Genomic DNA, 13648 nt, shown 5'->3' with positions numbered 1-13648 from the left:
TACCTGAGCTGCTCGCTGTCCTCCTGTCCACGTGCAGCAGAGCGATCCCACCTGTTATCCGCACGGATCACTTGCTGGAGCCTTACAAAGGGGGGAACGTCCAGAGAGAAGACCATGGAGGAGCTGGGCAGATTTTTTTCCCTAGGGTGAGGCACAGAGCTAAAAACAACGAGTTTGCTCTTGCTTTTGGAAGCACCTTGTTTGGCTTTTACCCGTCATTCATGCTAAAACACTGAAGGAGTGTTTGCCCATCATTAGGAACCGAGTATAAGGTTGCAAAACCCGGAGTTTTGGATGGTGAGAAATACCAAAGCTTCAAGAGCAACTTCTGAGCTGCTCTACTCACCCACTCTAAAAAAGCCTTAATATCACCACAACAGCCAAGACAAGATTTGGTACTTTGAATTTCAAGTCTTCAGCCCCATCGCAGCTGTTATAAATTTGATTGAGACTAAACCAAAAGCGCAGCATCATTTGGCAGAGTTCGAAAAGCAGTCACTGGAAATAACTGCATCAAGACCAGTACGTTAAAGCGCATCCTTTCAAGCTTTGTTCAGCAGAGTAACATTTGTTATTGGAAAGAAAAATCATCGCTTTTGGTTTCAGCTGCCCTACACAGAGGCTGTAATGGAAACTGGAAGGAGGCTCTGGCAGGAGGGAGGTGAAACAGGGGCTTAGCAAGGAACGGTTTCACAGGTCGAAGTTTGGAGCGGCATTTTCAACTTCAAACTGAGATGGGAATAGCTAAGCACAGATTTTAGCCCGGTACCTGCATATCACCAGGCTCCTGATGGAGAGCAAGTGGCAGGTAAGACTTCATTACAAGCTGGCAACCCCGGCACTCGGCTCCACGGGGGCAGGCACGCCGGCCAGCAGAAAGCAAGCAGGCAGCATCTCATATTCCATCAGGCAAAACCTCCCGCTCTCCAATTATGCAACAATTAAGTGCTCAGGAGGCCGTGAAGTACGACAGTCTGGGTGTTAAGAGCACAAATTCATTTTTCCCCTGTAAGCGGTACCCGGAGCGCTCTCCCCCCACGCCAGCCCCCCGGCACTCCCCTGTACTCAGATAAACCGCTCAGTTTACCCGGGTGACAATTTTCAATGGCTTATAACCGCGTCGGCTGTTATAACCAAATGCCCGTGTTAATTGGGCATTTACTGCTTATGCAGCAGCCAGCTCGCAGCATCCTTCCCCGCTTTGCCTAGGGGCAGCGATCGTACCTACGAGCTCTTGCAGAAATCGGGTGTCCCCCTTTCCAATCTGGCAGGGACAAACCAAACTCTCCCCTGTGCTCCTCGGCACAACCCTCCCACACGTCCCTCTGCAAACACACACTGGTTTGATGCATATTTAATTTTCTTCTTTTGCAATAGGGAAAAAAAAAAAATTAAAGATTAGGTCTTGGGATTTTAGCTGGGAGCTAACATCAGATTGCTTTTCAGAGATCCTGGCATTGGACCCCTTTGCTGCTTTTTCCCATAACTACGTTATCTCACAGGGGAACAGCTCTCTCCTTTCCGGATCCCTAAAGAAGACCCCTCTGTGTTATTCCCCATCTGAGGACAAGACTCGGCTTCAGTGAGTTGTTCAGCTTTCTACAGGCACAGACTGAGAACACACATCAATACATCCTCAATATGTGCGTCCAGTCCTTCAGGAACCCGACTCGTATTCACAGATCAGGTCTGTTTTGCAAAGCTATTCCAAGATTACCAAGAGGTAATCACTTAGCTGTGATTTTTGTGGTTTTTTTTTTTTTGTGAAATTGCCCCAAACCTGGCAGATCTTGCCATGCCGACTTGCACACTAGTATCACGTCAGCTTTAAGAATATATCTCAGCCAAAGCAACAACAAAACCTATGGCTTAAACCATATCAGCATCAGACCCAGTAAACTGAAGGATACTTAAACAGTTAGATGTTACTATCACAAAAAATGGTAATACTGACAAAAATTCGACCAAGAAATGTGAAATATGGATGCACAGACTTACCATTTTTGTCAGCTCTTCTGAAAATCTAGAATTGAAAAAGAGAGAGAAACGTTTTTATTATGTTGTTCAACTTGAAAGGGTGAAGCCCTTAGCACCAGGACTGCGTTCTACCCACACACGATGGACAACCACTCCGGGGGAGAGTATCAACCAGTTTAGCTTTGGACTAACCAGTGGAAAAGGAGCTAACAAGCAAAATAACACAAAGTAAAGGTAACACAAAACAGCAGTTCCAGCATCTCCCATCTCCCTCGCAGCAGAAAAAATCAAAACCATGGATCCAATAGAAAAAAAAAAAAAATTAAATTAAAAAAAGCCTACAACAGCCGTGCAGCAAGCCCAGCCAGTTTCTCTAGCATCAATAGTATCTCTTAAACCAAATTTCGCAGCTCTGCACTTCTGAAACAAATTTACTTCTTTTTTTTCTTTTCAAAAGCCAAGTTTCCTGCGTGGGAAGGGGATTATATTTAGACTTAAAACTACAGTGTGGAGGAACAGCCCACAGAGAGGAACCAGATAGCCCTTTCAGAAGAAAAAAAAAAAAAAAATCTCAATAATGTGTAGCACAGTAGAATTTGCCAGGGAGAAAGACAGCAGAAACAACTGCTGTTTTTCTGACTAGTTTCATCTTAGGAATAGTCCCCCTGACACAATGCAATTAATAGCAAAAGACTTGTGCAAGGGCTGAAATCTTACAGGTTCCTGCCAAAAATGGCTGCTAGCACAGGTTTGGCCATAAATTACCAAAAAATTAACACATTCATAAACCAGGCAGAAAAGGGAAGACATTCTCGTTGTCTCTTCAGACCTGACCCTATTAATTTGAGCAAGAGCAGAGATTTTGGCTGTACAAAGAAATTTCCCTGCGGAGGGAATAAAAGCACCGGCAGGACAGATCAGAGTCAGCCGTAAAATGGAATCTCTTATTTTCTGGGTCATAAAATCATTACCAAAAAAAAAAAAAAAAAAAATCAGAAGAGAAACTGCTGCACAAAACAAGAAACCCAAGAGACAAATTGAACTGCAGAATGTGCTATTTAAGTGAATATGGCTTAATTAAGGAGTATTAATCATTCTTTCGCCCAAAGTTCTTCCTAGGCTGCAGAGGGCAAAATCAAAGCTGGACATTCTGCCATACTTCAGCAGAGGCAAACACCTTCTGCTTAAGGCAGACCCAAATGGTGGGAGTCACCAAGTCCCAGTTTCAAGAGAGGGTCAAGAAAACCCTACCAGGATTACAGTTTGTGACCACTCCAAAACTGATTACTTCTTGGGCTGACCATTTTTTTTTTTTTTTTTAGAGCAATTCGAAGTTCTGGGGGGAAATCCTACCTGGCTCCATCCTTATGGACTTCACTGAGGTTAAATATGGGTTTTGAAGGACAACCAGTCATGGCACGTCAGAGGGAAGTAAGAATGAAGCCAAGCAGGACCCCAGCCAGCCCCGTGGCTTTGGCACACGTCACTCTGTCGTGCGCAATATGCCCTGCCCAGAGCATGAAATATTCCTCTTTTCCTGGCTTGGACACCCCTAACTTCTCGCTCCCCCCCGAGCACCTCCAGACGAGGCACTTTTCTTTCTAGATGCTGATTATTTCTGGGGGTTGTGTTCCATCGCCACATCCTTCCATTACTGTTCCCACTGCTTTGAAACAAAGGCATCACGTCAAGTCTAACACAGAAGCAGTGATGTCTATTTTAAGGTCCTGTGGGAGATCACCACCCCGCTAAGCGCAACTAGCAGAGGGAGAATGAGAAGGCAAAAACAATAGGTAAAATATAGCTTAAAGTGGGAGAAAGGCTCAATCTGCAGCACTCTGCTCTGTGGAGCCACCAACCTCGCAATGAGCTCTCAGAGCAAGAGGGGAAAAAAAATAAAATAAAATTAAGAAACAGAAGAAATGTTAAGAAACAGAAGGATTTACATCCAGCTTCACTAAGTGAACTTTTTAGGGCTTTAACTCCTCCAAATACTCCTAGAAAGTACGGCTACTTCTAAAGGAACAGGTTGATGGAAGATCACATCAGCTCTGCTACCTACCCAGGATTATTCTACAGGACCAAGCAGTTTAGTTTTTAACCGCTAATGAACGAGATTGATGCTTCCAACTGAATTGGACCACCTAAAAATTTGCACACACAAAATTTTTAAAATAGGACACCCAGAGGGAAAGCAATTGAAGATCGAGTCAACTGTCAACACAGGCAGGCAGCACATGAAGGTATGAACACCAGAATGAGCATCAGGAGGCTGATAAAGACACAATGTACTCCGTGATGGCTTTGTAACGCTGCCAAAAACGCTGCTTCTGTGAAGACCCAGGATTTACGCTCTAGCTCAGCGAACAACAGTGCCCTCCCACACACAACCTGAAGATGCCCTCCATTCACGTCTTGAATTAGTTGTCCCACTGCAGGAAGGATGCGGTGTGCTTTTGGTAAGGGGAAGGTGTAAGATCTGGTGATGGAAAGGAAACCGCAGCCCCTCGCGTCTCCCTCGCGGAGCAGAGGGGCAAACCCCCAAGGGCAGCTCAGTGCCGGGCTCTCAGGATGCTCGGGGACAGGAAAGCTCCAACCAGCTCCAGAAAGAAGGGAATATAAGCAAGGATGCTGCGTCATCTCCAATGTAGAAGCTGCAAAGCTGGTCCACCCCGCAGGCTTGCAGTAACTCCATCGGTGCTATTCTCGCTCAGCAGCAAAGTCACTTAGACTTAGTCAAGGCAGCAGCCCTGGAGGTCAGCGAGAGTGGAGGCGATGCAATATTGATGGAGAAACACCCTGTCCTGCCAGGCCCTCGGCAGCGATTGGCTTCCCGCGCCTCCACCCCGGCCGAGGACCACCCCCAGAGGCCGAGGGCTTCGCAAAACAGGAGCCGGCAGCACCGCGCAGCCTGACCAGGGATGCTCTTTCCACTCCATCGCCCCCAGTTCTCCAACCGTCAGGGCAACGCACCGCTTTCAGACGGTAAATGAGAAATTATACTGTCCAAAAAGCACTCCAGCAACCATCTCCCCCATCAGCTACGCCTTTATTAAGCAGGTCTCCAGAAGCACAGGCTAAGGCACACGGTGAGCCCAGGGGACGCCCACGATATGGGCCAGAATAACCCGTTTTATAGGATTTACACAGACAACGCATGCAGCTTGCTGTCTGCGGCATACTTATTCCATTTACCAGGTCTTTAGATGAATAGAAAAACCTATTTCATTTAGAGCAAGGAGCATCTGTGAAGATTTCCAACAGCTTTTTTTTTTTTTTTTTAAATGTACATTTTTGCTGTACTCTCAAATGGCTACTACAGATGTTTGGCTGGCAGAAGTAAGCAATTCAAAACACTAGTGGGTAATAATAAACTTGAAAAGAAATTGATGGTTTCAAATTTAAACGTTCGGTTCTGCCTTCTCCAAGCTCCTGGATGAGAGCGCGCAACACTGGAGGCTGCTTAATGGAGGTTTTCTCGGCAATTTTATTAAATTCACACAAGCACTCCCCTAACAAGCCTAAGAATTATTACAGGGTTTGTGGAGCTTATTATCCCTTCAGCAGGTTAATATGACGCTGATTTAAAATAGAGTGCAACTGAGCTAGAATTTTGTTTTCCATCATAATCTTGGCGCGGAATTGAGGACAAACAACATCTAAGTCTCCTGGGTGACGAAAGCCTATGGATGAGAAAGCATCCAGAAACACAGACATACATAAAAACCCAATTAATCCGATCTCTGTGTTCCGACTCTCCAGTTCTTCCTTTCCATTCGTCTCCCTACGAGTCTCAGCACCCCCTTTGGAGCTGCGGCAAGGTTTTATATCAGGTATGGCCTTTAGCTTTCTAACCTGAAGTATCGGTAGGAATTTCCTCTCCTACAGCCTCTCTATGTAGCCCTTTCTAGTGATAAGACGAGAAAAACAAAGACCTGCAGCTTTGCCACTTCGGACTACATCTTTAGACGTCACCAGGCTAACGAGCTTTCCCCACGCAAGGGGAAAGGTTTGATTTGGGCGTTTCAGTAGGAAATATGCCGTCGGTGTGGAAACATCGTCCCGTCTGTAGTGGGTCCCCCCAGAGCAAGGCTGCTACAGAGCTCCAGGTCTCCTGGCATTTTTCCCAATCCAAAGTGGATCTCCTCCTGCCCCCTCCCCCCCCCCAGAGAAGAGCAGTTAACACCCTGTTACCGCATTCACAGCGCTAGAAGTTCCTTTTCCATAACCACCAGCCCCGGGTGCAGCTCCATTCCAAGCACCTGCTTACGAATCGCTGAAGAGCAAGAAGAGAGAGGATGAGTTTTTCGGTGCGATTACGTACTTTGCAGGGAGCCGTCCCCAAACGCACAGAGCCCAGCCCGCCCCTGCCTCTGCTTTCCAGCCCTGCCGGCATGACTTGAAAACAAAGCTTTTAGAAGCTTCTTGATTCACTCGGACAAGTGGCGAGGACACAAGAAGGGGACTGAATTAACCTTAAAAAAAATAATAATAAAAATAAATAAATAAAAAAGGCAGAAGGGGACTGAGAAGGGATTCCTGTGGCTGCGATAGCTTCGCTAGTTAGGGCTGCACTGGCAATTGCATCATTGCCAAAACAGCTGGAAAACTGTGCCAGTTTTTTGTAGGCATCTTATCAGAGTCTTTGAGTCAATGTAAATCACCTACGAAAAAGACTTGAGCCCAAACTCAGGTCTAAAAAAAATCAAAAATGTAATAACCTTTATGATTAAACTTTGGAGTAAAGGAGCTGCCTAGAATTGAAAAATCCAAGTTGATTCCAGATGAAGAAAATAGACAGGGAGGTACATCCTGGTGGTCAAATGCAAGAGTACAAGAAGGCACGCTGAAGCGATCTTGAGAAGCAACAAGCAAATGGCAGGGAAACTATCACAAGCCTGTTCAAACATATCAGCAACGGGAAGCCCAGAGTCGGATAGGCAACCAGGGTACAGAATGGATGCTCGGAGATCTACATTCGGAAACGCACCCTTGGCACAAACAAAAATTGTCTGTATCTTCTATCCAAACCCTTCACTCGATCCCATGGGGCTGAAGAAGCGCGAATCAGATTTGGCCACGTAAGAGAGGGTGCAAGAGGAGCCATAAGCAGGAGAGCTGGATTTGAAATGATCTTTCTGACCCTGTCAAAGAAGGAAAGGGGCAGATAAGGGTCAAAATTAGTTTTCAGCAAAAGACAGAGCTGATCAAACAAAAAGCTTCTTCTGACCTGAAATGAATGGCACTGCTTTCTTCAGGGACATTTAAATTAAAGCCAAAAAGCAGTTAATTAACTCACTATCGGCAAAGCCAGAAAGGCAGCAGAGATGTCACCATCCCTTGAAGTGCACAGTCCTGCCACAGGGATGCTCACCCATACCCAAGGCTGGCCTTTATTTTAGATACCAAGTGGGAGACGAGCTCTTTCACCGGGCTCTCCCTGGTGCAAACCAGACGGGGCACCTCTGCCCACAGCCGCTGTGGGCTGACCAGGTCTTCCACGAGCTGGAGTTCCCACTCCTGCCGTCAACACAGGTTTTTGACAGTGACACGAAGGCAGGAAGAGATAAGTAAGGACAGTTGGTAAGTCAGCACTGAAGTACTCCCAGATAGAGCAATACCCGGCTAGACATTTCCCACACCTTGGGAGCCATCCGCCGCAGCTCTATATTACATGTGGGCTCATTCACGCTCAGCAAATATGGTCTGATATAGGTTTACCCCCCCACACACACACACACACGCTGTATTCTGCTTTGTCTTGTGACATTTGCAGACTCGTCCTGGACTGGATATGCCGCCATCGCTAAACGTGGATTCGAGCAGCACCGTGAGAGATTCAGCTGCCTTTTCACAAAGGGGTTTTGTTCTCACGGGTGCAGAGAGAAGCTCAGAGCCTTTGGAGGGTATCTCCAAGCAACCCAGAGGGCAGATAGAGAACGTGGCATTACCATGATCTCGTATCACAAGCTGTGGATAGGCACTAGTTATCTACAGCAAATTACACATGCTGCCAACTCTGAGCGTTCAGCTCTTGCAGACGGAGCAGCCGTGTGCCATCCAGACCCGCCACGGAGCAACCACCCAGAGGCAAGCACCTGAGGGCGAGCGCAGGATGGGTACGGGTCCTTTGCTCAACCCCAACCCCTTATGCTGATTTGACTGATGTTAAGAGCTGACCGTTAAATGCGACGTGATGTTTTCCAGGTTCCCAGAGTGACACATCACCTCCATTTGATCTACTACCACCACTGAAGAGCATTTATCGCTCCCTAGTTTTACTCGCTGCCTATTTTAGGCAATGCTTAGGACTTAGATATCTTCTTCATTTGTTGGTACAGAGGGTTTAGTTAATCTGCAATTTTAGCCACTTTTGACACTTGGAAACCTATGATTTTGAGCTGAACTAGTAAATATTACTCAACCTTTTTAACTGTTTATCTAAAAGGACACAAGCAAAATAAAAGAAAAATACTGTGAACAGCCCTCCAAGTGGCAGTAGCCAGGTTGATGGCAGAAGACATCTAACCCCCTCGTTGTATTTCGTTCTTCCTCAGCCTTCAGTTTGGCCCCACAACAAAAGAGTTTTGGTTTTTTGGTGGAAAGGACGTAGGGAACTTCATACTGACCTACCAGGCACCCTCACGGTCTGGAGGAGTCAAACCAAGCATGTTGGGGATGGCTGAGTCAAAAGAAAGCCAGAACAGAAGAGGAAGAAAAAGTGACTAAGGTACCATTAGCGTCAGAGCCATCTTATCTAAATCACAGCCAAAACCGAGCTTAATCCTCCTTCCTCAGCCCCCGATGAACTGCCTACATAGCACACCAGCTCATGCAAACGCGTTAGTTAAATATAAAACCTTACAGGTCTGTTACTTCATCCCCACCCACTGAGGAGCTGCACTGCTCCGTGGCTGGGACTCGCCGCTTCCCCAACGCATCCGCGTAATGCCAGAACGTGAACGAGTTAAGTGGAAAACCTGTTCTCATCCCTGAGGATTCAGTGGGATCCTTGTTACTTTCCTGCCAACGTGTGAAAATTAACCTAAATGCGCATTCCCGTGTTTAAACTCTTTGTACGAACGGGAGGGTCTGGCAGCGCACTGGAAGAGCCTGTTACAGCGAAACCGCAGCTTCAACTGATGTTTCTATTGTAACTGGAGAAAAAAGAACGAATCAAGTTCTAAGGGAGGAGGGGAAAAAAAAAAAACCCTCAAACCTTATATTTCCAGCATCCATTTCTACTTTCAGCAGGTGAGAAAGGGCTCCCAGACCCTTTGTGAAAGGAAAAAAGGAAGAGGAGCTGCACACCCAGCTCTATTGTGTTTCCCACTGCTTAAGCCATTCTAAAAGTTCATGGCTCATTTTCTGAGCTCACACCTCGAAGTGGGGGGAAAAAAAAAAATCCATTTAAAGATGGTGAAGTTGAACAGATAAGATACCATTTTAGTGGGAAAACAGTCCTAACTCAAGAACCTCTTGTATAAATTTTACATTTCTTCCCAGTTGCATTTATGCTCTGAAGCCCAGATTCCAGATAGTTGTAAAACTTTGGTAATTTCAGGGCAGGTAAAAAAAACAAACACATAACTTAAAAGACATAAGGGTATTAGTTGCATTTGTCCTTTCAGTTTCCCGATGAAGCAGCATTTCCTAGAGCCCACAGCTGCCCACCCGTTTGCCCAGTCACAACCATCCGTCCAGCGCTCTGCTCTCCGAGCTGCTTTTGGCAGCTCAACAGACACAGCTGAAGCGGGTTCATTCAGGAACCCGAAATGCTTCTCAGCCCACGGAGCTCAGAGATGTAATGACTTTCTGACTTACCAGCCTCTGCCAATGCCTACCAGGACATAGTAGAAGATTCGGCAATTATTTAGAAAATGCAAGGGCTTGCCTGGAAGAGCTACTGCTGCCTAACTCCGAGGAGGCTGGAAGAGAGCGTGAGTTATCCTTTACTACAGCCAATGCCTCTGTAGCTTATTTTTGCATTCACTATTTTTTTTTTTAAAGCTAGGAGATAGCAAAGCTGAGGATCTATGTGTTTAATTACAAGATACTGCAGAAAGACTGTTTAATTACACCGTTTGCACTCCGGCTGATTCTACCCCATTCTCCCAATTCATTTAAGTGCAAACAGCCTCGTTAGCTCCCTAATCAGGAAGTCTATAAATACCGAAGCCGAGGCACTACGCACACCCCTGCCTGCCCCCCCAAACCTGGGTGAGGGAGCCCCGGGTCCCAGGCACTCGCAGCCATCCAGGACCATGCTGCCTGGCTCCCGCTGCACAGACCCTCACACCTGCAGCCCTTCAGGGACAAGGGTCCAGGACCTGGGGCGGATGCAGGACCTGGGTGCACCCCTATGTCCAACTAACCTGGGGCAACCCATGGTGCAAGACTGGGGGGAGATTTGCAGGACCTGGAGTCCTGCATCCGCACCTGGTCAAGCCAATACCAGGATTAAGGACCCAGAGTGCATCCCCATCTGCTCCAGGGGCTGCAGGACCTGGGAAAGGGGCTGCAGGACCTGGGGTGCAACCCATGTGCAGCAAGATCAGGGGTGCAGGATCCCAGCAAGGGGATGAAGGATTCAGGCTGCCATACCCAGTCAGGCAAAAAAAAAACCAAACAAAACCAAAATGCAGGACCCAGGCTGCATCCTTATGCCCAGCCACTTTGGGGGTGTAGGACCCAGGTAAGGGGGTACAGGACCCAGCCTGTACCCCCATGTCCAGCCAGCCCTGGAGGTGCAGGACCAAGGTCCACCTTACTCCCAACTGTCCCGGGGTGTGGAGGGCAAAGGGATGCAGGACCTGGACTGCACCCCTAGTGCCCAGCCAGCCTAGGAGGAGCAAGATCCAGACAAGTGGGTGCAGGACCCGGGCTTCAACCCCGTGCCCAGCCCGCCCTGGAGATGCAGGATCTGGGAAAGAGGTTGCCGGTCCTGGGCTACACACCTACACCCAGCCAGTCCGGGAGATGCAGGAGCTGGGCTGTTCCCCCATCCCCAACTGGTCGTGGGGTGGAGGAAGCGAGGAATAACCCTGATGCCAAGCCGGTCGGGGGGATGCAGGGTCCGGCAAGGAGGGTGCAGGAGCCGCGGTGCCCTCCCCTGCCCGTGCAGCCTCTGTGGCTGCAGGAGCCGGGCAAGCGGCTGCAGGAGCCGGGCGAGCGGCTGCAGGAGCCGGGCGAGCGGCTGCAGGAGCCGGGGTGCAGCCTCTTGCCCAGCCGCTCCGGGAGATGCTGGACCCGGGCGCAGCCCCGCGGATGCAGAACTCGGGAAATAAAGCCCATTCCGAGCTGGCTGGCTGGGTGCGGGAACCGGGCTAAGGCATGCGGGACCCGGGCTGCATCCCCACGCCCGCCCAGTCCGCGGCTGCCGGACCCGCGCAAGGGGCTAGGATGCACCCCCCTAGGACGCAGGACCCGGGGTACAACCCGTTCCCCAACCGGCGCAGGGGGTGCAAGGACCCGAGGAATCCTCCCCCCCTCCCCCGATAGCAGGATGCGGGTAGGGGGAGCGGCCGGAGCCGGGGTGCGGGGGGGGATGCGGGCCGCGGGGTGCATCCCCGGCGGCTGAGAGGGGGGACCCACTCACATCGAGGATGACGGAGGTGCCCTTCCTCTGTGCGGCGGCGGCGGCACCCGGGGTGAGCAGCTCCCGCTCGGCCACCCCTTTGTCGCCCATCCTGGCCACCACCCAGCGCAGCAGCCCGTCCAGCCCGCGGAGCGCCGGCGGAGGCTTGCGCAGCAGCCTCTGCACGCCGGCCCGGCAGTAGCGCGCTGCCTGCTCGCACATCGCTCAGCCCGGCCTCATGCCGGAGCTGGGGACACCCCCCTCCTCCCACCTCCCACCCCCTCCTCCTCCTCCTCCTTCCACCGCCACACGGCGAGCAGCGGGCAGGGGCGGGCCAGCGGGGCGACCCGGGCGGCCGGGGGGGGGCTCCTGCCCGAAGAGTAAGGGGGAACGGAGCGGGGGGGGGCGGGATTTTTGGGGTGGGGGTAGGTCACCCTGGAGCAGCCCCGGTGGGTGCTGCCTGCGCGCTCCCACCCCCGTACAGCCCTCCTCTGCTCCGACACAAAGCATTCCTATAGGCATTTTCTATCTAAAAACAGTATTCCTATGGCAGGTGCTCTCCCCTCTGCAGCCTCCCTACCCCCACAACAGATTTTCGCAGCTCTTTGTAAGGACAGCGGTGAAGACATTTCTTGCTAGGAAATAAAACTTGCCCCTGACCCCCTGACCCTACTCCAAAAAGCCTCTGTACGATGAATAGCCAGCGATTCCAGCTGGGGTACTGCAGCGTTCACGGCTACAGAGCTAATCACAGCACTCAGCTGGACCAATATTTCCAATCCTGTAATTCTGCATTACAAATATATTCCATTGTCATACTCCTGCGCTGACCTACACATGTCAAGATCTAGACTTGCAGTAGGGGAAATAAGTCTTCGAGCCAAAGTGACACTAAATCATTTAATGTCCCCCTCCACACTCGAGGAGCTGCTCTCGGTTTGAATTCAGACCCAGGAAGTCACCAAAAGCAGAGAGCTCCTACCCAGACCCTCTCGGAGGGTTCCCCAGAGTGCTGGAGCAGCCGCTGGCCCACCAGCGGCAGCCAGACCCTCTCACACGCAGCTCTAGGGAACTTCATGCCCCACAAGGGCCACGTCCCCAGATTTGAACATTTTCTGACATGTGAGCCAGCGAGCCCAACACCCCTGTGCAAGCATCACACACTTCCCGCGCTGAGCCCTATGCCTGATCTCCAGATGAGGAGCAGCATGGTCACTCCGACAGGCCTGACCAGCTACTGCTTTAAGAGAAAAAAAAAAAAAAAAAAAGGCAACAAAAAAACCCAGCAATGAACTGTTTCATGAAACACAGCTTGCACCAGAACCCAGCTCAGCAAAGTCTAGCTGGAGGCGTTTAGATTCTTCTAACAGCCCATCTTTATTCAGGTAAATTCGGGTGAAACTTCTGCGTTTGAGGTGACAGGTGGGGGAATGTGCGTTTTCCTCTCAGCTGCTGCTCAAAGAAAAGCGAGTGGGAGCCGGGTTCTCTCTGCTGGAGTACACGGATAATGGCTGGAGGCTCTCGAAAGGCTCGTAAATAGATGGGACACGGAGAAGCGTGGCAGTAGGCCAAGACACCCGTGGGCTGAGCCCCTCTTTCAGCTAGCGCTCGCCTTCCAGGGTTTCCTTCTTCTCCAGCAATACAAAATTAATGGGGGAAAACAGAGGAACTTCAGGGGGTTTACGTTGGCTCTAGGGAGCTGCGTGGAGTGCTTTAATAGCTCTGTGTTCGTTTACAGGGATGCTCAGAGCAGGCTGGTGTGCAACCCAGCCGTCGCTCAATCCCCACTTACATCTCACAGCAAAGACAACCGAAGGCAAGACACGTCTTATCATCCTTGCCGCGGGCTCAGGAGGGCTGGATCCCCACGCACCGACCGCTGGTGCCAATCAGCCTGTACCCCTCACGGCCTCAATTACTGCACTCTTTTGTGTTTTTACAATCCTGAGATTGTCCATACGCTTCTTTCTCCTTCAGACATCCCTCCGCCGAATGGCTGGTTCAGACTGTATTAATCACAGCCTGTTTAGGATTGCTACATGCTCGTTACTTAAAATTATTTACTGAATAAGTTTCTAAATAAGGTTCTTCAAA

General features: G+C 49.8%; 1 protein-coding gene across 1 annotated transcript in view; it reads right to left on the bottom strand.

Annotated features, from left to right (window-relative positions):
* NECAB2 (N-terminal EF-hand calcium binding protein 2) overlaps positions 1–11776 on the bottom strand; it is a gene marked incomplete at its 5' end in the record, with an annotated part of 85219 nt that extends 73443 nt beyond the window's left edge. Inside the window, 2 exons of the mRNA XM_082489363.1 lie at positions 1999–2023; positions 11576–11776. Of these exons, the coding sequence (XP_082345489.1) occupies positions 1999–2023; positions 11576–11776 (226 nt within the window). The remainder of the gene's footprint in view (positions 1–1998; positions 2024–11575) is intronic.
* Between the last annotated feature and the right edge of the window lie 1872 nt (positions 11777–13648).

Source organism: Vanellus vanellus (genome assembly GCF_965231255.1).
Source record: "Vanellus vanellus genome assembly, chromosome: 12".
NCBI classification, from domain to species: domain Eukaryota; kingdom Metazoa; phylum Chordata; class Aves; order Charadriiformes; family Charadriidae; genus Vanellus; species Vanellus vanellus.
The sequence above is the reverse complement of the archived record's forward strand: the minus strand, read 5'-3'. Positions and strand labels throughout refer to the sequence as shown.